Source organism: Rhineura floridana, chromosome 19, assembly GCF_030035675.1.
Source record: "Rhineura floridana isolate rRhiFlo1 chromosome 19, rRhiFlo1.hap2, whole genome shotgun sequence".
NCBI lineage: Eukaryota > Metazoa > Chordata > Lepidosauria > Squamata > Rhineuridae > Rhineura > Rhineura floridana.
The window spans coordinates 10,350,461-10,376,035 of NC_084498.1; the positions used below are offsets into that span (position 1 = coordinate 10,350,461).

The 25,575-nt window shown below is 41.7% G+C and overlaps 2 protein-coding genes across 2 annotated transcripts in view; one reads left to right on the forward strand and one right to left on the reverse strand.

The window, feature by feature from the left end:
• Positions 1 to 894: 894 nt before the first annotated feature.
• On the reverse strand, positions 895 to 18,985 carry BRI3BP (BRI3 binding protein). Its single transcript, XM_061602860.1, has 3 exons — positions 18,335 to 18,985; positions 8,148 to 8,250; positions 895 to 5,875 (listed from the first exon to the last, which is right to left on the reverse strand). The coding sequence occupies exons 1-3, from the start codon at positions 18,524 to 18,526 to the stop codon at positions 5,457 to 5,459; spliced, it is 714 nt and encodes a 237-aa protein (XP_061458844.1). The 5' UTR covers positions 18,527 to 18,985; the 3' UTR covers positions 895 to 5,456.
• AACS (acetoacetyl-CoA synthetase) overlaps positions 18,958 to 25,575 on the forward strand; it is an 83,097-nt gene continuing 76,479 nt past the window's right edge. The window contains exon 1 of the mRNA XM_061602859.1: positions 18,958 to 18,977. The gene's annotated coding sequence lies outside the window, so the exon portion shown is untranslated. The remainder of the gene's footprint in view (positions 18,978 to 25,575) is intronic.

The following is a 25,575-nucleotide window of genomic DNA, read 5'->3' on the forward strand; positions in this document are numbered from 1 at the left end:
ATCGCTTTTAGATTTTAATGTTATTGTACTGGTGTGTCATTTTGTACGTCGCCTAGAGTGGCTGGCTGGCCAGCCAGATGAGCGACTAAGAAATCCAATAAATTAAATTAAGATAAAGTTGCTGCCATATACCACCTGAATGAAGCTCACGTTCCACATTTTTGGGACCCCTGCTATAGGAAAGCAAACAGCTTTCCTTAAACAAAGAAAGCATTCCTACATGTAGTACATTCTTTATGGCATTCATTGCTACAATATATAAGAGGTGACTAACTCCAGATGACTTTTAAACTGCAGAGAATAGGCCTTTTAACTATGATTGCCAGACGTTGGAGACAAAAATTGATTGGTGGTGGCTGTTGTCACCATGCTTTGTTTGTGAGATTTTAAGAGAAGCTGCATGGCCAATGCGTGCTAGGCCAGACCTATGACCTGGTCTCCATAAGGAACAAGGAATAGAATTTTGAGCTCTCTCGCACCAAGTTACAGGATACTACTAAATAAAAAAAAAATCCAAAAAAGCCTCTCACAACCCTTTCTACAATGACTGGACTGCCAAGGTACCCCTGTATTGCAAAGAATTCTGGGAAATGTTGTATGTTGCATATTAATTCAAAGCAGGCACTAGGCCCATTGGGTTCACCCTTGTCCCTGCCAACAGCAAAAATGTGTTAGCATGCAACAGGCTCTGTCCTGCAGTTGTGCACTGAAGAAAAAGGTCAATAATGATGCACCTTGGTCATCTGTCAGGTAACCATGTCCTCCTTCACTGATGATATTCTTACCGATAAACTCATGATAAGCTTCCAAGATACCCCAGGATTCTCTGCAATGAGGCCCCAAAATCATGGGAATAAAACCTTCAAGATGATGTCCAACCACTCCACTGCAAAGTTACAGTAAACATAGAAGGTTTAATTGGTCACAACCCTAATTCAGTTGTGAAATCAGTCTACAAATAGTCCATTAAATAGTAGTACATTGATCTGGGGGTCAGATAATAAATAATAACATGAATAGCAGGGTTTTAAAAAAATAGCTTTGAGATCATCATGGCTATTCAACATCATCATCAGTAGAACCTAACATTTCTCTAGAGATTATAAATTAAAAGGACCAAAACATTTTTTTAAAGACAACACACAATTTTGGTATATAGACTTTTTTTTTTTCAAAAAAAGCTACCTAATATTTGAGATCAGATGTCCAAAACAGGATACAAGGTCACTATATTCAGTGCAGATAAACAGTGTTACAATCAACTTTTTTCCCCTGCTTTATAACAGAAAAAAAGATTTATAACATGGCAATTGGCATCATAGCTCAATGGAATCATCCAAGTTTAAATTCACATGCAGAACACAGTATAACTTCATGTTTTCCAAAAGGAAAAAAGACAGGCCAAGATAGATCATTAGCTGCCAAATACAGATTATGGGGATGGCTCTCGAGTTAAAGCAAAACAACAATTTACTTTCATCAAAACAAAGCTACAGCAGAAACAGAGGAACCATCCATATTAACTAGGCAAACAAGCTTTTAGAAAGCAGCTTACATTTGAAAGGGCAGAAGATGGCATTAAGCTACAGCAGGTTTGGTACACAGTACTCGGAACATCCAATATCACTTCTTAAAAAGCAGTACATTCAGACTACAGCAACTCTATTTATCAACAAGGCCGATACACTGACTGATGTTTCTACTACATTTGTTATCGATAAACCACAAGATTCTGTACTGCAGTCTGATCTTAGGTAAACAGCAAGGAGAGGAGCACTTTCAGGATTTTTTAAAAAACATACCTTAAGCAGCCAGATTGCGATCTCATGTGAACTACTGGCAAGGTGAAGCACTAGGCTATCTCAAATAGTAGCTTTCGAAGAACTGAGGCTGGCTCATTTATCAAGCATCAAAGGTAGGCACACACATTACTTTCTTCCACACCAGGAGTATAAATAGCTCGACACATGTTCACACTGTGTTATGTCTTAACACTGGGTCAACTCCTAACCATAGACAAGAGATGTACACTGTGGGGGCTTGCATTCACCATCCTCACTAGGGGGTGAATTACCCTCTCCCAGTTTGCTTTAGCCATGATGTGGCCTTCTGGATGTTGTGGAACTCCAACTCCCATCAGCTCCAGCCAGCATGGCCAATGGTAGGGGATGATGGGAATTGTGGACCAGCAACATCTGGAAGGCCATAGGTTCCTGATCCCTGGTAAAGCATGTTGTCTCTGTTGTTGCTAACCAGGATTGCCTTCTAACCACTACAGTCAGAAGGACAATCCTAGTTAGCATTAACTAACATGAGCACCAATGCAGGTGTAATGCTACAGCCATGGAAGAAAGGAAGAACATTTACATACCAGGAAAGTGTAAACAGGGGAAGGGGGAGGGAAGAGAGGACAAATGGAAAGCTCCTAGTCATAGGTGAGAGATCAGGGGTTATCCCTACACTTGCCCATTATTAGTTTATATGCTCTTGGCTGTATTTCATTTGACTCAAATAGCCTCATTTGTGAGGAACTCCCATTAGGTGAATGCAGGACAACACTCTGCAGATGAACAAACAAGACAACTATGCAAATTGATCCCAAGTCCACAATGAAGCAGTGATAGCAAAGCAGACCTAACGATCACAGAAAAATGACTGGGTGTTGTTAGGCCTATAATTTATTCCTGCCTCTTCCAATGACCAACTACAGTTCCCCCAGCTTGTCACATTCAGTATATACGTTATTTTAATGGGGATGTAGGTGCTCTCTTTTCTCTGAAGTGCCTCCAGATATTCAAATATTGCAGCAGCACAAAGCAGAGAAGTCTGACTACTGCCCATGGGATAAGGTTATGAAAAACAGAACAGAGGAGCCAATAACAGGAAAAACAATGTTTGCATCTTACAGAATTTGAGAAAACTATTAATACATCACATTTACCTTCAAAAGCATAATAGCTGCACTGTGTGATAACTGAGAACATTTTTCAAGTACACTGGACAATGGTTTGTGCTCTCTAGTTTTAAAAACAGACCATACATAAACTGGGGGGAGGGGAGCTGGGAAAACACACACAGTTAGCCAATTTTTCATATACTGTTCAAGCATAGTGCACAAAATATTTACATTGGTATTTCTCTCAATAACCCTATACAGTGAAATGCTTTTGTGTACAAAAATATATACATTCTCCCTGCATGTACTGCAACCACAGCAAATTTATTCTAAGAGGGGTAACGTTTAAAGATGTTTTCTCAGCTAAAAAGAAATCCAGTGCTTCACTTATTTTTCCAACAGTAGTTAAAGCATCTGATTGCAGAGGATGGCTACAGTCCTTTGTATACTTACTCAGGATCAAGTTCCATTACACTCACTCCAGAGCAAACTGGCAGCAGGGGATGGGGACTAAAGACACACACATGTAAGCCAACTTTCAATAAATGGCAACCCTCCTTTTTTTTTTAAAGTGACACCTACTGGCTTGTTGGAGTTTATAAAATTTGAAAAGCCAATTGTGTCAACATAAGCAGCAAGCTTTTTTTTTTTAAAAAAAACCCCACATTAATTATATTGTTTGTTTATATACACAAATTCTGTGGCAACTAGTTTCATCCAGCCAAAACAGCAGGGCAGCTGGCCAATTCCTACTCAATTCTATGTATGGACACCCACAAACAGGATTTGGCAAAGCATTTCCCAGGCTTTCTTGCTTTTTTCCTATCATGCTATTCAACATCATGTTTTTTTAAAACAGGTGCTAAGGGTGGGCGAGTGGGTGGAGCTTGGTTCTGAGGCAACAGAAGGTCATTTTTCTGTAGAGAACTTGACTCTGCCTCATTGCTATGCCATAGGCACCTTTCACAGCACAAACCCTATATTGTTGTTTTGGCAAACTATGGCTGATCCCTCAAGTTGGGATCTTGGCAGGGGGAATGCAAGAATCCTCCCCAGAGATCCACTGTGTAGAGTACAGAGACTTCAAGTGAAAAAAGCACCAGATCTTCCTGAAGGTAAGTTATTAATTTATTTAATTTATTGCCACTTATTGGTCCTGAGAAAGATTTCAGCAGCCAACATCTTCGCAATATCATTTATCTGCTGCTTTTTTTCCCAAATGAAGAAATCACCTAGGGGTCCTGAGGTGTACTCCCATTCCTTTAAAAGTCAGCGATGCATAATTTCTATTTAAAATCCCTTCTGCTTGGAAAATATTTTATTGCAAAGGCCAACTCTGCACTGCCACCACTGTGCACGTCTTCCTTTCCAATCACTATTTAACTGAAGCTAATTTGTTAAATCTTTCCTGCCTAAGCTCTGTTAAAATGAGCAGGGGCTGGGTAGAAGTATTAGGAATGCTTTTAATTACCATAGTTTCTGTCACAAGAGGGCTTTTGCAAGGGAGATTCTGGAGGTCTGCATCTTTATACATTGCTAATGGAACTCCATACAAAGGAGCAAGAATATAGCCTTTTTATGTATATACAGAGCTCCTGTCTCCCCTGAAGTCAGTGGGGAAAACTTACAGCAGGGATGAGGAACCTATGGCCCTCCAGACATTGTTGGACTCTTAACTCCTATCAGACCCAGCTACCATGGCCAATGGTGCAACAACATCTGGAAGGCCGCAGGTTTCCCATCCCTTCTCTAATATGACTAGCAAACGGGACAAGGAAGCAGAACTTGGAAAAGATACTTTTTTGAACTACAACTCCCATCACCTCCAGCCAGCATGGCCACTGGATTGGGCTGATGGGAGTTGTAGTTCAAAAAAGTAACTTTTCCAAGCTCTGCGGGGAAGACACACACAAGAAATACAAGTTCTTCTTCTGGGCTTTAAAGGGCACTTTGTGTCCTGTGGATACCCTCCTTTGTCATAAAAAGCCACGGTGAGTGATATTTTGTTCTGACTAGAAGAAACTCCTTCCCCTGCAATTATACAAAAAGGCAACTTGAGGCAATGAAAATAAGTCAATCTGTGAGAGCAGAAAAAAGAACACTAAATTAAATTATAAAAATGAGAAGCTGACCCCCCCCACAAACAACATTTTTCTCAACAGAAGCATTTGATAGAATTCTTTAAGCCTTCTTCCTTCTTTTAAAATGTCAGATCATAAAGCTCCATTAAATGTTTAATCAATTTTAACTACTCAATATGCCTTTATAAAAAACCTTTTACAAAAGGTGTTTTAAATGCTTGGAAAAAAGTAAGCAGATAAAATTCTACTTATGGAGGAAAAATCTTTGAATATACAACTAAACAAACTTATCTTAAAAGTGTACTTTTTTCTTTCAGGAAATTATCTAGATAAACTACTGTTAACATTTAACGGCTTAATGATGCACATTGTTTTATCCCAGTGTTGGCTTGTTGCTTTGCTAACTTTTTCATGACCTAGAGACAGTGCTTGGTGATTTCTTGGACAGCTAGTGTCAAAAGTGAGCTAACCATTTTGTTTCACTGGTCACCGCCCCTGTCCATGTTTTCGATCACCCTAGAAAGACGTATATTCAGGAGTCGGATTTGGCTGTCAAGATGGTCAATCTTTTCCTCAAGGGTGCTGTGGCTATTCCTCCTCCAGTAGAAGCCAACCGGCCCAGTCATGAAATAGACGGCCACAACAAAACACAGAGGAAGGACTGCATGTTCTGGTTCACCTTCGTACTTCTGAAGGATGTACACGCATGAAAGCGCAAAGAGGGCAACCCTCACAATCCAGAAGAATCGGCCACACAGCACATGCAAGAGATAGAAGAAGCAGCCAAGGAGGAGAGAGACAAACCAATAGGCAAGCAAAATGGCACCGATCAGCAGAAGAGCACGGGTGGGGTTGCTGGCGAGGGCTCCAGGACTGAAATAATGGGTCAAGTTGGAACCTAAATATTAAACAGAGAAAAGCTTTGTCTGATATAGTCATCACCTGTACAGAAACAATTATGAAGAATGACATCATTAAAAAAGTAACAAGCAAAAAGTGAATGACATTGAAAGAAGTGAAGGATTTCAGTAGAGGAATGAAAGAGTTGAGCAGGGAATGGGGAGGAGGGATAATACACTAGCTCAATCTGTACAATGCTTAGCAACAAGAGTGGAAGAGTGGAGGAAAGAGAAAAGTAAGGATACAAATACATTAACACAAGGGTTTTTTTCCAGTGCAAGACGAGGACTATAGGGTTAAAACCAAACCAAAGGACAGCTGAGACAGAGGGGGATGGACCACATGTATATATATATATATATTATTTATTTATTTATTTAGATTTATATCCTGCCCTTCCTCCCAGCAGGAGCCCACACACAAAATTGTATTTTAATGAAGATTTGTGTTATTAAAATTCCCCATAGCTCAAACTATGCAATTTGACTTATAACACCTACAAAACACATGCTTTAGTGGAAGAAACTATGTTATTATATGTATCTGAATGATTTTTATCATGATATTTCTTCTTAGGGACTTCAATAATTTAGTTCAAGTAGGGGGGAAAAGGTTTTAAAGTGCCTCTTCTTCTTTTCCCTTGAGAAATAATGAGAAATAAAGAAACCACAAGGCAGTTTTCTCTGCCTCTTTGGAGAAAGATAAAAAAGATCTTTGCTAATGTCAATTGGGCTATGTTAATTATTCAATGAATGTTTTCAACCCTGCATCTTAGACAGAAACCTTTTTCCAGGAATAGTACAACTGATGGTGAAAGCCTACACATTTCTATTCAGAAGGCAGCCTCCATTTGAGTTCAATGGGACTTACTCCCACATAAGTGTACATAGGACTGCAACCTAATTCACAAAGCCACCCTCCCACCCAAACTAAGACCTTCATGTAAGCAATGGCTATGCTTGCTCATTGTGCCTCCAGAAGATGAAATTAAACATCCATCTTAAAAGATAACCTTGGTTTCTGCATGTCCTTTTGTTATGGATACTGTTCCTCACATGCAACTGCACAAGATATAAGGCAGGGGTTGGAGAACCTTTGGCCTTTCAGATGTTGCTGAACTAGAACTCCCGTCAGCCCAAGCAAACATGGCTATAGGCCAGGGATGATGGGAGCTGTAGTTCAGCAACATCTTGAGGGCCAAAGGTTCCCCACCCCTGATCTAAGGAGGTGTGAACCTTGCCCTTCCTGGTTAAGGAAAGCAGCCAGGGGTGACCCGGCCACATGGATGGAAAGAATTGTTAATGCTTCTCTGAGTGAATATGCATTACCAACTGCCGTACAGCAAGGGTGGGGAATTTTTTTTGCCTGGCAGTCCAGAACTTTATCTCCCCCATCTTAGTGGGCCAGTTTTGACAGCTGATGTATTGGGAGTTCAAGCCGGCTTTCTGCAGCTGCGTCTCTACCTGCCCTGCACCTGACATCACAAATGACATTGGGTGTGGGGCAGATAGGCACTGTTTCAGAAAAAATGCCTTGTGAGCCCCGTTTGACCCTTGGGCTGGACGTTCCCCACTCCTACCTTATAAGAAGCTGAGGCTAAACTGTTGTTGGTGTCCTTTCTTGTCTCCACTGTGAAGGTCCACAGGGGATTGCCTTGGGCCAAAGGGTTCTTACCAGTATGGCCCTTTTAAGAAGGCTCCAAACCTTCTTAAAGGATGGTGCACCCTTGGAGACTGATGGAATCTGATGGGGTCCTCAGGGAGTGGGAGTCTGTAGCAAGGACTAAAAGCTTTAATCAAGTCAAACGTACTACACTCCGGTTGATTGTAGTGGTAATTGGGATTATTTATTTATTATTTATTTATTAGATTTATATCCTGCCCTTCCCCCCAGTAGGAGCCCATGGCGGCAAACAAAAGCACTAAAAACACTCTAATGCATCACAAAAACAGAGTTTAAAATATGGTTTGGGCCTAATCCCCATGGAACTTATGGATCAAGGTGCTTTCAATGTGCCCCTCCCCCAAAAGAGGCTCACACCCACTGTTTTGAACTACAGGCCTATGTGAAACTTAGTGCTATGTGAACCAAAGCTATGTCTACTGCTACTACTGAATTAAGAAACTGGAAATATCAATTTTCTTCAAATCAATTTCTTATTTAGAAGACCTCCCTTAATTTATTGTTCCAGAACTTATGAACTTACTAAACAGAAGCACTGATGAACAGAAGGGGCCAAGGGAAACATCAGCTCTGCCTTTCATACTTACCATCAATTCCAAGGACATCCAGAAGATCTGTCCATATTCTCCAGAATGTATCTACTAGAACATCCACACCATATACAAATCGCTCCGTCAGTCTGGAGAACATCTGGAAAAGCAGAGCAGAGACAAATTTGAAAAACTGCATTCCACTTACAACATTTAAAGAATTTATAACCCCAGTTCTTAACCTCAAACTGAATGGAGATGCAAAGAAAGCATATTATTTGGAATTGCCAGCACAAATGTTCTCTGCACTTGATCACAGGTACACTTATTCTAGGTTTGGGCTCTGGTTCTGAAAATAAGTTATATGGCTGAGACCAGAAGTTGTCTGACAAGAGTCAAGCTGACAATCCAGCTAGCCTAAAACTTGTTTCCCCTGACTGGCAGCTGCTCTCAAGCAAGTAAATCTGACCCAGCCCTGCTGTCAGATCCTTTTTAATCAGAGATGCTGTAGACAGAATTTAGGACTTGATGCAAGCAAAACATGTACCACTGAGCTATAGGCCCAGAACCCTCACCTCGCAGGGTTCTGGTGAGAATGACAATTGAGAAATATTTTGCACATTATCCACTTGAGTATCCCCACAAGTTATACATGACTACATCTGTAGATTTCAGTGGGTTGAGGCAAACCTAATTTTGCAAAGATTAGGCTTTAAGAGTGCTATATAAAGTAGAATTTGAATTCTTACATTTCCAAGACCACAACTGAAACATTTTTTCTTTCAAAAATCTTTCAACCAGTTCACTACAGGTACTATGAGAAACATGCATCCTTCAATGGAATTCTCACAGTCACAGAAAAACCCAACATTCCCATGAACAACTGTTACGATTTTCAACAAAGGCTAATGATGTGCACATTACACTATTTTAGTTTGCAGATGACGGGTTTCAGGCAAAACATAAAATACTGTGAAGTATATTAGTAGGGGGAAAATGTAAATGTACTGCCTCCAAGTCTATTCCGACTTATGGCGACCCTATGAACAGGGTTTTCATGAGGCTGAGAGGCAGTGACTGGCCCAAGGTCACCCAGTGAGCTTCATGGCTATGCAGGGATTCGAACCATGGTCTCCCAGGTCATAGTCCAACACCTTAACCACTACACCACACTAGCTCTTTAGTAGGGAAAAGTGAAATGAAATTATAAACATGCTTGATTCAGTACCAAGCCAAACCAACAGACTTCCATCATTTTTCCAAATTAAACATGTGTCATCAGGGTCCCCAGTGTCTTGTGACCTACGGCGGAGAATGAATGAATGACTAGTAATGACTGGATAGCCTTGCTATATATCTACATGCCATGAAATCTTGTTTCAGATCTTCCTCCTCACCATTATCCCAGTCAACTAGCTCCACTAGCCTTCCTCTTACGCCATTCTCCTGGACAGAGTTTAACAAACCCTTCAATGCATACAAGCTACCTCTCAAAGATGACTCTCATAAGTGACCTGAAAGAAAGCCTTCTGAAAATGTTAAAATTACCCGAGTATACAATGTATATCACTCCCATGCGGCTGTCAGATTAACCCAGTCATTCTACAAGAATGCTGCTCTCCAATGCTCTGTACTCATCCCATGTCTGGATTATGACCCGATTTACAAATGCAGGATGAGCTGGTAGCATTATACCTACCAATTCAGATTGCAGGTGGGAGTTACTATTTTCAAAAATTATTCCTTGTAAAAATCCTCCAGCAATTGTAGAAAAAATGAAAAAAATGAAAAGGGGTTCTAGAATAGCTTTCCTAGATCTGCAAAAAAACTGTTAACTTTATCTTTAGCGTTATCTCTTCCCGCATCACCCAATTTCCATTACACTAGGGACCCGCTTTACAGCACCTCGCTTTACAGCATTCTGCTAATACAGCGGTTGTCAATTGCAGAAAAGCCCCACTCCTACGGCGCTTGTTCCGCTTTTACAGTGTTGTTTGGCCGTTGGGCACCATTTTGGTCAATGTTAGTCAATGCGTTCCACTTTACAGAGGTTTTCACTTTACAGCGGGGGTCTGGAACGTAACCCGCTGTATGAGTGGGGCCCTACTGTACTCTCTTCTGCCCCAGCTCATTTGCTACATTATACTGCAACTCCCACTACTACTCTTCTCCTTCCTCCCACCTGCACATCTCTTGACATTCTGCCCCGTGTTTCAGACATAATCCTCCATATTTAGGAACACAAAAAGCCATCTTACAGACGATTGATCCATGCAGCTGAAAATTGTCTACAGGAATACCCCGATTTACGTACCTTCGTTTAACGGACCCTCACGATTACGGACATGCTCCATACTCCACCATACACCACTTAACGTACGCGCGCTTCGCAATTACGGACATTGACGGAAAGCCCAAACTTGCGTTCCACGTGCCACATGCATTGCAAAGCGTTGTCTCCCATAGCAATCAGAGCAATCTGAGTGACTCCTGACCGAGCGATCAGAGAGACTCCAGACTTGAAGGTTCTCATTTAAGTACAGTACTCTTTACAGTACATTTCTTTACAACTGTACTTAACAGCGATTGGAGCTCTGCCTGCCCCGGCCTAGGTCGGTGGCGGCAGTGTGTGTGTGTGGGGCACCTCGTGCTCTTTACAGTACTGTAGATCCCGATTTCATTTTATACCTCTCCATTGTCTCATCTTCCTTTCCTGCTTTAATTGAATACTCTTCTCTCTGTCTCTGCCCATCATTAGTTCTGGCTTTTGCTACTGCTGGCTTGTGACTACCAATAGCGTGTGTGTGTGTGGGGTGTGTATTGGTATTGTTTTCCCTTGCCTTCAGTACAGTACAGTAGTACAGTACTGTACAATATTACAGTACATAACGGCAGATACAAAGAAAAGTCATAAATCTATTACCTTAGATATGAAGCTTAAAATGATTAAACTGTCTGATGAAGGTGTTTCTCAAGCTGAGATAGGCCAAAGGCTAGGCTTCACTCGAACTACAGTTAACATGGTCATGAAGAGCAAAGAAAAAATTATTGAGGAAGTTAAGAGTACTACGCCAGTGAACACAACAAAAATTAGAAAAAGGGATAGTGTTGTTGCAGACATGGAGAGACTCTTAATAGTTTGGATAGAAAATCACACTGCACGCCAGGTTCCTGTAAGCCAGGCAATGATTCAAAGTAAGGCCTTAAGCCTATTCAATGACCTGAAGGCTAAGAAAGGCGAGGCAGTGAAGGATGCCAAATTTGTTGCAAGCCGTGGATGGTTTAATAGGTTCAAGAAGAGGTCTAACCTACATAACATCAAAGTGCAAGGAGAGGCAGCTGCTTCAGAGAGGCTGCAGAAAGCTATCCATGCGACCTTGCCAAAATTATTGAAGAGGGAGGCTACTCCAAGGAACACATTTTTAATGTGGATGAGACTGGGCTGTTCTGGAAAAAGATGCCTGCAAGAGCCTTCATCGCAAGACAGGAGAAAACAATGCCAGGCTACAAGGCAGCTAAAGATAGAATAACCCTTCTGTTAGGTGGCAATGCCTCTGGTACCTTAAAGCTAAAGCCTATGCTAATTTATCGTTGGCAAAACCCTAGAGCTTTGAAGAACTACATTAAAACTAGACTTCCAGTGCATTGGAGGTCTAATAGAAAAGCATGGGTGACGGCAGCTGTTTTCGAAGACTGGTTTGACACCTGCTTTGTACCAGAGGTGAAAGACAACAATATCCCTTTTAACATTTTGCTTCTTGTAGACAATGCTCCTGGTCATCCTCAAACGTTAGATGAACTGAACCCTAACATTCGAGTGGAATTCCTACCACCGAATACCACCTCACTCCTGCAGCCCATGGATCAATGTGTCATAGCCACCTTCAAGTTGAACTACTTGAAAAGAACCTTCAGTAAGTGTATTGCAGCAATAGACAATGAAGAGGGGACAGGGCAAAAAGTCCTAAAGAAGTTCTGGAAAAGCTACAACATCTTGGATTGCATCAAAAGAGATGCTTGGAATGACATCAAGGAAACAACAATGAAAGGGGCCTGGAAAAAATTATGGCCACAGTTTGTTGATGTCGAAGCCTTTGAAGATCCTGTAGCTAACGTTACTGAAAATATTGTAGAGATGGCAAGGCAGTTAGAGCTGGAAGAGGAGCCAGAAGATGTTGCTGAACTTATGGCATCCCATATTGAACCCCTCAGCAATGAAGATCTTCTGGAACTTGAAGAGGAGAGAGAAGAAAATGTGCCGGATGATGAGATCATGGAACAGCCTGAAGGCCTAACTTCAAAAATTCTCTTGGAAGCTTTCTGTCATCTTGATAGCGCCATGGCTCTTTTTGAAAAGCTTGATAGGGACTTTGAAAGAAGTTCCAAAGTCAGTGCTAACATTTTGGGGGCTTATGCCTGTTACAAAGAAATCTACAGGGAAAAGAAAAGAGCTACAGTTCAAACCTCCTTAGACACCTACTTTCGTAAAAGGCCAGCAGCACCCAGTCAATCTCCCAGACCATCAACATCCACTGAAAGTCCATCTCTAGCATTGACATCAACCCCAAGCCCTACTCTTACTTCAGGTAGTCCATCCAAATTGCCAGCAAGAAAGCATCTAGCCCTTGATGACTCGACTTATGAAGTAGAAGATATGCCCTCTCCTTCATCCTTCCTACATGTATATTTTCGTTCATCCATTTCGCATCTGCCAGCTGACATTAAAGGTAAGCTTACCCTTTTTCATAAAGGGTTTATTTTATGTTTATTTTAGTTATAAATGCGTTATTTACATCAGTTATGCCTGTATATTACGATTGCAGTGCAGTACATGCATCGATAAGTGAAAAAAAAGTAGTGCTTCACTTTAAGTACATTTTCACTTTACATACACGCTCCGGTCCCATTGCATATGTTAATGCGGGGTATTCCTGCATAACCATACTGCCAAATAACTACAGTAGGGCCACGCTTGAGGGCGCTTCGCTTTACGGCGCTTCGCTAATGCGGTGGTCTCAATTAGACACAATTAGACTAAAGCCCCACTCATATGGTGCTTGTTCCACTTTTACGGTGGTTTTTGGGAGTCGCACGCCATTCTATTCAATGAGTTCCGCTTTTCAGCGGTTTTCGCTTTTCATCAGGGGTCCGGAACGTAACCCGCAGTATGAGTGGGGCCCCACTGTATTTAATAGTAAGAGTACGCAGAGCAGTGGTTTTCAAATCCTGGGGATCCTTTGTGAAACAATCAGTTATAGCTAACAAGCTTCCCCCACCATTATCAATTTTCCCCTGCAATGTACAGCTACTTGTTGCAAACATTCTATGCACACACTCAGTTTGATGACTGGATGGTGCCCCACATGAACTGACAGGGTGCCTTACAGAGGATTCTAAGGGATCATGAAGGAAGGAAATTTGATAACCACTTCTTCAGAAGTAGCAAGAGGCATGATAATTCCTGTATTATCCTGTTTTGTTGATTTAATTTTTGAGCATCAAAAGGTCAGGAAATATGAAATGCAAACCTGCCTCCATTATTTTCTTAAAGTAATGCTTCTATTATCATCAGGATTGCTGACGCCCTCTCAGCTCATCACATGCCCACTCTTGGCTCAGGACTAACCAATGGAACCTAGAAGTAGAATGTCATTTAACTGGAAGAGAATGTGATAGTTTTATTATCCTGAAGCTGAACTCTTGAACCATACACAAGCTCATGCAAAGTAAATGCAACGGCAGGCTCAACAAAGGCCTTCAAGTGTCAAGAATTTAAATTGTGGGACATAGACCTGCCACAGAGGATGCTAGAGGCTTTTGGCTGTTCCTGTCATCAACTACTTCATAGCCCTGGAATAGCACCCAAGGGCCCCCCTTTACATCACTGTGATGAGGCATTGGTTTGAGCCTTTTCTTTCTGAATTGGTTTTCAAGACCTGCACTCTGAAGAGACTTGCAGGCATCAGCTTGTAATGAATAAGAAGGGAAGGAGGAACATTGTCCATTTTTTCAATGCCACTGAAGAAAAATGAACAGCCATGTCCCCACTTAATAATAAGAACAACCTCACTTAAAAGGTTTCCATGTATCACTTATTTCATATAAGCTTGTGCACACACTACCCTCTTCCCTTCATTTCCCTTCCCCATAAAGTGGCTTCATTTTTAGAAACATGACCTTTCTGCTGTGGTTTCAGGGACATGTGAGAGTGGATGGCAGCATCTCTATAGGAATTCTAGCACTAAAGCTTTGCAGTCAAACCTTTGTGCAGGAGGGAGGTCATGGAAGGAAACATCCACTTCAGTGCTTGTTTGGCAGGATGTCACGCAAGTACTGTCAAGGAGCAAAAGAACAAACAGGGATCTGTCAAAGACAAGAATAGACCATCTAGGTTGTGGTAAGGTCATTAGTTGGGGTCTTTTTCCATTTCTTCCCAGTACCCTAAAATGCTTCAAGTCCTGCTCTCCAATATCCAATCTCAACTGAAGCCTTCATTTCCTAAAGGTACAGATATACATCATTAACAACAGGCTTGGATGTTCATTGTCTCCACCTATGCATTTATATCCTAGTCTTCAGGCCCAAGAGCGACTTACACATTTCCATGAAAAGACAGTCCCTGCCTTCAGATGTACAATCTAAAAGATATGACACAAGGGGAACATGAAATTAGGAGGAAGAAGGAAAAACCTTTATGTGGAATTCTACTCAAACACACCACATTCCAGCTATAGAGATTTCCACTGCTTCCTTCAAGTAGTAGCATGGGAGGAAATTTCAGCAATCACAGCTGAGGAAAGCTGCATCTAGCCAAGTTCTCCCTTCTTCTAGAGAATTATTACAAGGGAAAGAGTTTTGCTATCCTTCTCATTCCAATCTTTGAGCCAAAGAACAAGTCAGGCACAAATGCCCATAACTATACCTTAGGAGTATATTTTCTGTGGAAATGCTGCTGGGAGGAGGCAACTGGAAGAAGCAGCAGAGGCTGCCAAAATCTTCCCCCATTTTGAATCCTGCCCCTCCCCCATGATGGGGGTTTGAAGGGCAGGGAAAACAGCCACTACTCCACCATTACTTCTCAGCTCCCCACTACTCATACCCTAAGTAGATGTTCTAGCAGAAAAAAAAAGAACATTGGGCTCCTGTTACATGAATGTATGAATAATGTGTACTTTGGCCTTTGCAGCCTAGGAAGATCCCACTCATACGCTCCCATGATTAAAATGCTCAGTTGCAAGTAAAGATGGAGCTCCTGCACCTTAAAGAGTTGGATAGGAAAAGGAATTTTGGAAACCAACCAATATCATGAGGGCCCAACCTACAGTAGGGCCCCACTCATATGGTGGGTTACGTTCCGGACCTCCGCCGAAAAGCAAAAACTGCTGAAAAGTGGAACTCATTGAATAGAATGGCGAGCGACACCCAAAAACCGCTGTAAAAGCGGAACAAGCGCAGTATGAGTGGGGCTTTAGTCTAATTGAGACTGCCACATTAGCGAAGCGCCGTAAAGCGGGGCCCTACTGTACTAGTGAAAGACTACAGGAGCAAGAGGGAATTTTGAACAGGTACAGCTTGATGTATGGACGTGAATAAAAGTTGCACCAGTTGAAATTCTCTCTTCTACATGGATTTTTCTTTTCATTTTCAATAAAGACACTTTGCTGGATCAGACTGAAATCCATCTTATCAACCATTCTCTGGAAGAATCCTTGAAACTAGCAGGCATTAGATGGCCCATCAGAAATTGCCTTGTATGGATCACCTTTTACTAACCCCTGACCTACTGCATCTGGTGCTCTCAATGCACACACCCTCTCCTCCTCCACATTTTATAACATATTATTATACTGATTTGTTTATTAGACTGGACTGCAGTCTTTCAGGCAGAACCATGGATTTTTAAAAATAAATTTTGTAAAGCACTTAGCTGTCTTAAGCACTTTATAAGAAAAACATCAGTTCCATTAATCTCTTGAAGTCACACCATCAAAATTATTTCAGATCTATTTATGTAAAAAGCTGAAGTCCATGAAGAAAACTTACACAGACTATCAGGCTGCAATCCTATGCATACCTATGTGGGAGTATATTCCATTGAAGTCAATGGGCTTACTTCCAAGAATAAATGTATAGGATTGTGTTGTCAATTATTGCCCCTCTGATCCCCCCAACTGTTATAAAAACACTAAAATCATCATAATAATCAATTTAAAACCACAAGGCCATACTAACTTTATTATTACTAGTCTTTCAATTCTGAGTGTTTGTGAAAGCTATAGGTCTGACAGAAAATAGAATGATTCTTATATTCTTGTAAGCCACTCGCAGACCTTTATGCTATAGAGCAGTCAAAATAAATAAATAAACTGAGTCTGAATCCTAGCAAGACGGAGGCACTGTGGGTTGGTGGTTCCTGAGTTTGGATAACTGGTCAGTTGCCTGCTTTGGATGGGGTTGTACTCCCTCTGAAAGAGCAAGTCCGTAGTCTAGGGGTGCTCCTGGATCCATCTTTGTTGCTAGAGGCCCAGGTGACCTCTGTAGCTAGGAGTGCCTTGTACCAGCTTTGGTTGGTAAGACAGCTGCAGCTGTTTCTGGACCGGGATAGCCTGACCACTGTTGTCCATGCACTGGAAACCTCCAGGCTGGATTACTGTAATGCGCTCTATGTGGGGCTGCCCTTGAGGTCCAGAAGCTCCACTGGTGCAAAATGCGGTGGTGAGACTGCTCACTCGGGCAGGGTATCGCCAACATGTCACCCCGCTGCTGAAAGAATTGCACTGGCTGCTCATTTGCTACCGGGCCAAGTTCCAGGTTCTAGTTTTTGTGTACAAAGCCCTATACAGCTTGGGACCAGAATACCTGAAAGACCGTCTTACCGCTTATGTACCCAGGCGATCACTGGGCTCTGCAGGTGAGGGCCTCCTGCAGATACCATCTTATCAGGAGGTTCGCTCTGCACACACAATATAGGAAACAGACCTTTAGTGTGGCAGGTCCCCCATCTCTGCTATCTTTTCGGCGCCTTTTGAAGACTTTCCTATTTCAACAAGCCTTTTAAGTTGAGACCTATCCCAGTCTGCGTCTGTGTTAGAATTGCTTGTTAATATGTTTTTTAAAATAATATGTTTTTAATCCCCTTTTAAAAGATTTTTTAATGCTTTTTTAAATGTTTTGAACGTTTTGTTTTAATGTATTTTAAGGTCTGTTTTTATGATGTTTTAAAGTGTTTTTAGCGTTTCTGTTTGCCGCCCTGGGCTCCAGCTGGGAGGAAGGGCTAGATATAAATAAAATAATAAAATAAAATAAATAAATAAATAAGAAATCCTTAAATTGTCCTTACACCCCTTCAAGAAACACAACCACCCCAACTGGTTAAGCAATTAATAAATCAACATGATCAGCGTAATTTAGTTTGTCAAACTCATAAATACATCATTATTATTAATTTCAAATGTTTGTCACTTGTCAAAGGTCACTCCAAAAATGTGATTATTGCTACTCATACTTACGCTGCAATCCGATCCGCACTCATCTGGGAGCAAGTCCCATTGAACTCAAATGGGCCTTCCTCTGAGCAGACATGTATAGGATCACAGTGTTAATCGACCTTACACCCCTCCGGGACACCCCCCACCTTGCAAAAAGCCCTTAAAATACTTCATCATGCCTAGACTAGTTCAATGCGTTTGTCAAACCCAAATGATCATGAAGACATTCCAGTTCCTTACTCCTATTACTATGTTGTCAAAACCCCAGGGTCATAAAGACATTCCTGTTCTTTACTCCTATTATTGCTTTTTCCGAAATACTACTAATTAGTCAATGAGTGTTGTAAAGACATTCCTATTACCTATTGTTGTTGTTGTTATTGTTATGTCCTCCTAATATTGGTATTTATTCAATGACAGGGTCATAAAGACACTCCTATTCCTTACCCCCATTATTATTATCCCTCACTTCTGTCATTATTTTGTCATAAAAATATTACAGTTAAGTAATTCAACGTGCTGTTCGTCGAAGCCACAGAAAATGTGATTATTACTTAAACAGACATTTATTATTTCCCTCACATCCCCCACTCCGAGGGCTGTTCTCAAGTCATCCCCTCCACAACCTCACCCCTCATCGCAAAGAAAAGCCCCTTTAATTTCCCCACCGACCCTAAAGCAAGGATACACCCACCCCCTCCCCAGCTCCGTCGGGGCGACCTTCTTCGCCTCTTCCTTTCCTTCTTCCCGCCTCACCTTGTGCAGGGCGCGCACGTTCTCCTCGCCGAAGAGGCCGCTCACGCTCTGGTAGACACCGCTGGCTGCCCGCCGGAGGCTGTTCTGCTTGTCGGAGTTGCGGCTCCGCGCCGACCAGGCTCCGGGGCTGGTCAGCAAAAGAAACAAGAAGGAGAGGACCAACAGCGCCAGCAGCTCTTTCCTTCCCGCCATTTTGCGCTCTCCACCGCCGTTGCTAGGGCCGAACGAGCTGCGGCCTACTCGTAATAGCAGTGGTGGCGGCGGCCGAGGCCGTGATGTTATTGCCGCGCTTTCCCCGCCTCATCGTCGCCTCAGAGCGTCCCTCCGGCCGATCTTCCCCGTGGGCCAGCGCCCCCTCATGGCAGACGACCTCCCCTCCGACAACAAGCGGATATCAAGGCCGTGGAGTCGGTTATTATCACAGATGTGGGGGTTGGATCTAACTATGTTATTCTCAGAATAGACCCGTTGAACTCAATGGGGTTAAGTCAGTCACGTCTATTGATTTCAGTGGCGCAGAATGGTAAGCGGCGGTAACGCAGCCGAAGCTCTGGTCACAGCCGGAGTTCAGTTCCAACGGAAGGAGGAAGTCGAATCTCTGGTAAAAGGGGTCGAGGTCCACTCAGCCTTCCATCCATCCGTGGTGGGTAAAATGAGTACCCGGCATACGCTGGGGGGTAAAGAAAGGCCGGGGACGGAACTGGCAATCCCACCCCATATATACTGTAGGCCTAGTAAACATTGCAAGACGTCACCCTAAGAGTCGGAAACGACTCGCACTGCAAGTGCGGGGACACCTTTACCTTTTTACTCTTAAGTATGACATATTTAGATGTAGCCATTGTTTTATTGTTTCGCAACTTGTTTTTAAAGTTTCTTTTTTAAACAGTTACAACGAAAATAGCTTTTATTTCGTTTTATTGTTAGGATTCTTTTCTTTAAAAAAAAACGTGTGATTTAACATCATAAGCCAATATGTGTCTTGTCAAAAGAAAGCCCTGTTAACTTCAATGGGGCTTACCCCTCAAGTATCTGGGTATAGGATTCCAGCTTGTGCATGACAACTTGAAACTAAGCCCTACTGGCTTTAATGGGCTTTTGTTGCTGTTGTTATATGCTTTCAAGTCGATTACGACCCTATTATGACCCTATGAATCAGTGACCTCCAGTAGCATCTATTATAAACCACCCTGTTCAGGTTTTGTAAGTTCACGTCTGTGGCTTCCTTTATGGAATCAATCCATCTCTTGTTTGGCCTTCCTCTTTTTCTACTCCCTTCTGTTTTTCCCAGTATTATCATCTTTTCTAGTGAATCATGTCTTGTCATGATGTGTCCAAAGAATTATAACCTCAGTTTCATCATTTTAGCTTCTAGTAATAGTTCTGGTTTAATGTAGAACAAATTATTTGTCTTTTTTACAGTCCATGGTACGCGCAAAGCTCTCCTCCAAGACCACATTTCAAATGAGTTTATATTTCTTTTATCCGCTTTTTTCACTGTCCAATTTTCACATGAATACACAGAGATCGGGAATACCATGGTCTGAATGATCCTGATTATAGTGTTCAGTGAGACATCTTTGCATTTTAGGACCTTTTCTAGTTCTCTCATAGCTGCCCACCCCAGTCCTAGCCTTCTTCTGATTTCTTGACTATTTTGGTTAATCACTTTGCCAAGGTTTTGATAATCCTTGACAAGTTCAATGTCCTTGTCAACTTTAAAGTTACATAAATCTTCTGTTGTCATTACTTTAGTCTTCTTGACATTCAGCTGTAGTCCTGCTTTTGTGCTTTCTTCTAACTTTCATCAGTATTCATTTCAAATCATTACTGGTTTCTGCTAGCACTATGGTATTATCTGCATATCTGAAATTATTGATATTTCTCGCTCCAGTTTTCACACCTCCTTCATCTTGGTCCAATCCCGCTTTTTATATGATATGTTCTGCGTATAGATTAAAGAAATAGGGTGATAAAATACTCCCGTCTCACACCCTTTTCAATTGGGAACCAATCGGTTTCTTCATATTCTGTCTTTACAGTAGCCTCTTGTCCAGAGTATAGCTTACGCATCAGGACAATCAGATGCTGTGGCACCCCCATTTCTTTTAATACTTTCCATAGTTTTTCATGATCTTTGCTATAATCTATAAAGCACAGGGTGATTTTCTTCTGAAATTCCTTGGTCTGTTCCATTATCTAACGTATGTTTGAGATATGATCTCTGGTACCTCTTCCCTTTCTAAATCCAGCTTGGACATCTGGCATTTCTCACTCCATATATGATAAGAGCCTTTGTTGTAGAATCTTGAGCATTACTTTACTTGCATGGGATATTAAGGCAATAGTTCGATAATTACTGCATTCCCTGGGATCCCCTTTCTTTGGAATTGGGATGTATATTGAATGTTTCCAGTCTTTGGGCCATTGTTTAGTTTTACATATTTGTTGACAATTTTTTTGTCAAAATTTGGACATATTCAATCTCAGTAACTTGTAGCAACTCTATTGGTATGCCATCTGTTCCCGGTGATTTGTTTCTTTCAAGTATTTTAAGAGCAGCTTTCACCTCACATTCTACAATGTCTGGTTCTTTATCATACTGTTCCTTCATGAATGAATCTGTCATCCTTGCATCTCTTTTATAGAGTTCTTCAGTATATTGCTTTCATCTTCCTTTTATTTTATTGGTCAGTCAGTGTGTTCCCCTGTTGATTATTCAACATCCCTACTCTTGGTTTAAATTTCCTTTTAATTTCTCTAATCTTTTGGAATAGGGCTCTTGTTCTACCCTTTTTGTTGTCCTCTTTTATTTCTATACAATAACTACTGTAATAGTTCTCTTTGTCCCTATATACTAGTCACTGTATAGTTGCATTTAGGGTTCTAACTGTGTTTCTATCTCCTTTTGTTATTGCTTTCCTTCTCTCTTTAACCTCTCTTAACTCTCTTTTTTTTAACTCTCTAAGAGTTTCTTCAGTCCTCCATTGAGGTCTTTCTCTCTTTTTAACTAGAGGTATTGTCTTTTTGCATTCTTCCCTGATAGTATCTCTGACTTCACTCCATAGTTCTTCTGGTTCACTGTCAACTAAGTTTAAAGCCTCAAATCTGCTCCTTATTTGATCTTTATATTTGTATTGCCCCAGCCGTGGGCTTTCAGGTTTCAGAGATACCAAGGAAACGATAAGGCAGATTCAGGTTTGCTTACAAGGAGAGTTTATTGAGTAACTTACAGCACACAGGTGTACCCAATGGATCAGACTGCAAGGTCTTACACAGAGCGTTGGCCAGTCTGAACAACCAGACTGGGCATCAAAGGTGATTATATAGCATACCTGTTTACAAGCATTGCAATGACACTGATTTATTGCTAATGTCTTTGAAGCATCATAGCATTTTATTATCTTATTTTTGCAAAATCAAAGGGATAAGATATTGCGCTAATTGGCACTACTAACACGCCGGACATCTTAACATCTTGAAGCTACTTTTCCTGGCAGTACATCAGACAGTCAGACCATTCCCTGGCAATGCTAGCTCGTGGGCTCCTCAGATAAGGTGCGTGCCAGGTTGAGCTATGAGCTAGGCTAACTGTACACATTGACTGTTCTTTGACCTATCTTCCAAGCTACCAGAAAGATGCTAAATCATTGCAAATGCTGAAGGATACCAATTTTGGCTGGAAGCCTATTATAACGCGGGGCATTCTCAGTAAGGACCAACTGTCAGTGTTCTAAAAGCCTCACAGCTGCTGGGCTTGGCTAATCAGAGGGCCACACCCACACCAGACTTGATTTCACTTGAGACAGTCATGGCTTCCCTCAAAGAATCCTGGGAAGTGTAGTTTGTGAAGGGTGCTGAGAGGAGACTCCTATTCCCCAGAGCAGAGCTTGGAAAAGTTACTTTTTTGAACTACAACTCCCATCAGCCCAATCCAGTGGCCATGCTGGCTGGGACTGATGGGTGTTGTAGTTTTAAAAAGTAACTTTTCCAAGCTCTGCCCCAGAGAGAATGGTTTAACAGTCAGCCACGCTGACTAAAGGTCTGTGAGAGAAACAGGGCATCTCCTAGCAACTCTCAGCACCCTTCACTAACTACACTTCCCAGCATTCTTTGAGAGAAGCCATGATTGGCTTTGAGCCATGGCTTTGAGAGAAGCCATGATAAATTCTTTTAAATTGTTTTTAAAAGATGTGTTTTTAAATTTGTATATTTGTTTTTAATGTTTTTAGTTATTGTAAACCGCCCAGAGAGCTTCGGCTATGGGGCAATATATAAATACACTAAATAAATAGATAAATAACTAATGATTGTCCAAAGTGTAATAGAGGCCTGGTGTGGATGTGGCCAGGGACAGCTTTGTTTTAAATTTGGGTGGGAGGTAGGGTTGCCAGGTGCAGGGCCTGAGACTGATCCTGTATCTTTAGGAGAAGAGAAAGTCAGCCAAGTGCCAGTGTTCTTGCAACACTGTAATGGGAAAAACCACAAGGTAGAATTGTCAGTTTTACCTATCCTAATCATGATTGCATAGGAGTATATCCGATTCAACTCAATAATCATACAAATGATCAGACCTGCCTTTTCCCTCCTTCCCCTTTCCTCTCCCTTTTTCCTCCCCTCTTCCTTCTTCCGCCTTCCCTGCCCACTCCAGCCCTCCGTCCCTCCCCCCCAGTCAGTTTTACCTATCCTAAGCATGATTGCATGGGAGTAAATCCCACTGAACTCAATAAACATGCAAACAACCACATCTGTCCTTCTCCCCTCCCCCTCCTGCCTGCTCCCATCCCAGTCCTCCCCTCTGCCTTTCCACCCCTCCCTCCTCCCCCTCCTCCCTTCCCCATCCCTTGTGCTCAGTTTCACCTATCCTAAACATGATTGCCTGGTGTGTGTGTGTAAATCCCACTTAACTCAATAAGCATGCAAATGATCAATCCATTCTCAGCAAACTTGCACAGGATCCCATTTCTTACCTCCCGGATTAAAAAGCAGGGAAATTCACTAATAGGCAAAAAACCTTGCTGTTTAAGAATGTACCAATAGCCCACAGATATTTCTACCAAACTTTAAAAAGCAGGGAAATTGGGCAGCTATAGTGAATGCACCAGGGGAGCAGGAGACCTGAACTCCTGTCTGAGATATTGTACTGCCCTACAAAGTTGTCAAAATGCAAACACAATTTGGGTTGGTCTTTCACAGTCCAATCCACTTGCTGTGTAGCTTGGAAGAATTTGGTAACATGTGCCTCTGAGCATATGGTGAGTGGTGGCAACACCTGTAATCAGCCCAAATAATAGAAAGAAGATATGTCCTGTGCTGATCTTGTTTTAGCCGGGAGGAAGCAACATTATTAAGACAGTTGATATATAGTTCAGATGGTCACTTTAAATATGTCTGATTTACTTTGCAATTTTAGTGAAGTTTTCTATAGGAAATCATTTTCTTTTGCTTTTGTTTCTATGAATATGTGAAGTACAGCAACACTTTGCCAAATTTATACTAAAAAATCTCCAAACATAATTGTGGAATAATGGCACTGACGTCTGCAAAATAGTCTCCAGTGGACCTCAGGAGTGTCTCAATTTGCACAAGATAAAACAGTGGGAGGTGAAATATATTCTAGCAAAATTCTAGGTGTGCTCTATGTTTTTAATTGATCGTGAACACCTTGCCTTAAATAAAGTGGTTTAAACATAGCAGGCTGAAAACATGCATCCTCTTTTTTCCAACAACTAGAGTCATTGCTAAAGTAGCAGCATATTGTAATCAGTCTGATTTTACATTAAACTGCAGTTTCAGGTCCAACTGTTAATGCACCCAAAATAGAAATAGACCATAACCTCCAGTTTGAAACAAAAAAGGCTATCTTCACCATCATATGACATTGACCAATAAAAAGGCTTTGAAATAATAAAAATAAATTTGACACAGATTTCTAGGATGAATAATGAGGGAAATAAAATTTTCTAGTTTAGATTCTCTGTAGAAACATTAGTAACACAGGAAAGAAGCAAAGTAAGAAGAACACCAACAAACATACAAAAATATAATTCTCCATCTTTGGAGATGGCAGGTGTTGCCACCACTCACCATATACTCAGAGGCACGTTACCAAATTCTTCCAAGCTACACAGCAAGTGGATTGGACTGTGAAAGACCAACCCAAATTGTGTTTGCATTTTGACAACTTTGTAGGGCAGTACAATATCTCAGAGAGGAGTTCAGGTGTCCTGCTCCCCTGGTGCATTCACTATAGCTGCCCAATTTCCCTGCTTTTTAAAGTTTGGTAGAAATATCTGTGGGCTATAGGTACATTCTTAAACCGCAAGTTTTTTTGCATATTAGTGAATAATTTCTAACTTTCTCTGGTTCACGCTTCTCACATCCTATGTTCCTATTGTGTATGTCGTACAACTCCCGACTCTCCTTTCACATCTGTGTGCATCAGCCTGTGGGCTTCCTTTTGGCTTTGACCCAGCTGCGTCATTAGCCACAGTGCTACTCTTACTTGTCCTTGTTCTTCCCCAGTAGCTCGGTGAGTGCCTTCTGACCCGGGGGCCTCATCTTCCAGCACTATCTCATGTTGCATTTTGGATACTCTGTTCATAGGGTTTTCATGGTAAGAGGTATTCAGAGGTGGTTTACCATTCCCTTCCTCTGAGTTTGGATGCATCTTAGTCTGGTGTCTCAGCTTTGACCATTCTGCCTTTGTTGCCCCTGTTAGGAATCTAGCCTCTCAGCTTCTTCGACACTCTCAAACCCCCTCACCACGTTAAGGTGTGAATCCTAGAGGGGGTCAATGAGCTTAGCCCTAGAGCATTGGGTACAGGATTTCAGCCTAACTGTGCATGTCTCCTCAAAAGTAAGCCCTATTGGCTTCAGTGGGGCCTGCTGCCAGGTAACTGGATATAGGAGTGCATCCTAACAGCACAACCCTGTGCATGCCTACTCAGCCCCATTGATTTCAATGATATTTATTTCCAGATGATTGAACATAATCATTGATAGAACATAGAAAGCTGCCATATACTAAGTCAGACCCTTGGTTTGTCTAGCTCAGTAGTCTACACTGGCTGGCAGCAGCTTTCCAGACTGGAGTCTTTTGCAGTGCTACCAGAAGATGCTGGGAATTAAACTTGTGATCTTCTGTATACAAAGCAGATGCTCCACCACTGAGCTATGGCCCTTCCCAAGTATAATGCTATCCTTATTCATATCTGGGAATAATGGCATATTCCCAGATC

Excerpts from the sequence above, each read along its gene's own strand:
- BRI3BP (XM_061602860.1), bottom strand. The coding sequence starts at position 18,526 with ATGGCGGGAAGGAAAGAGCTGCTGGCGCTGTTGGTCCTCTCCTTCTTG. Across the intron at positions 8,251-18,334 it reads ACGTGCGCGCCCTGCACAAG|ATGTTCTCCAGACTGACGGA; the intron begins GTGAGGCGGGAA and ends CTGCTTTTCCAG. Across the intron at positions 5,876-8,147 it reads GGATGTCCTTGGAATTGATG|GTTCCAACTTGACCCATTAT; the intron begins GTAAGTATGAAA and ends TTTAATATTTAG.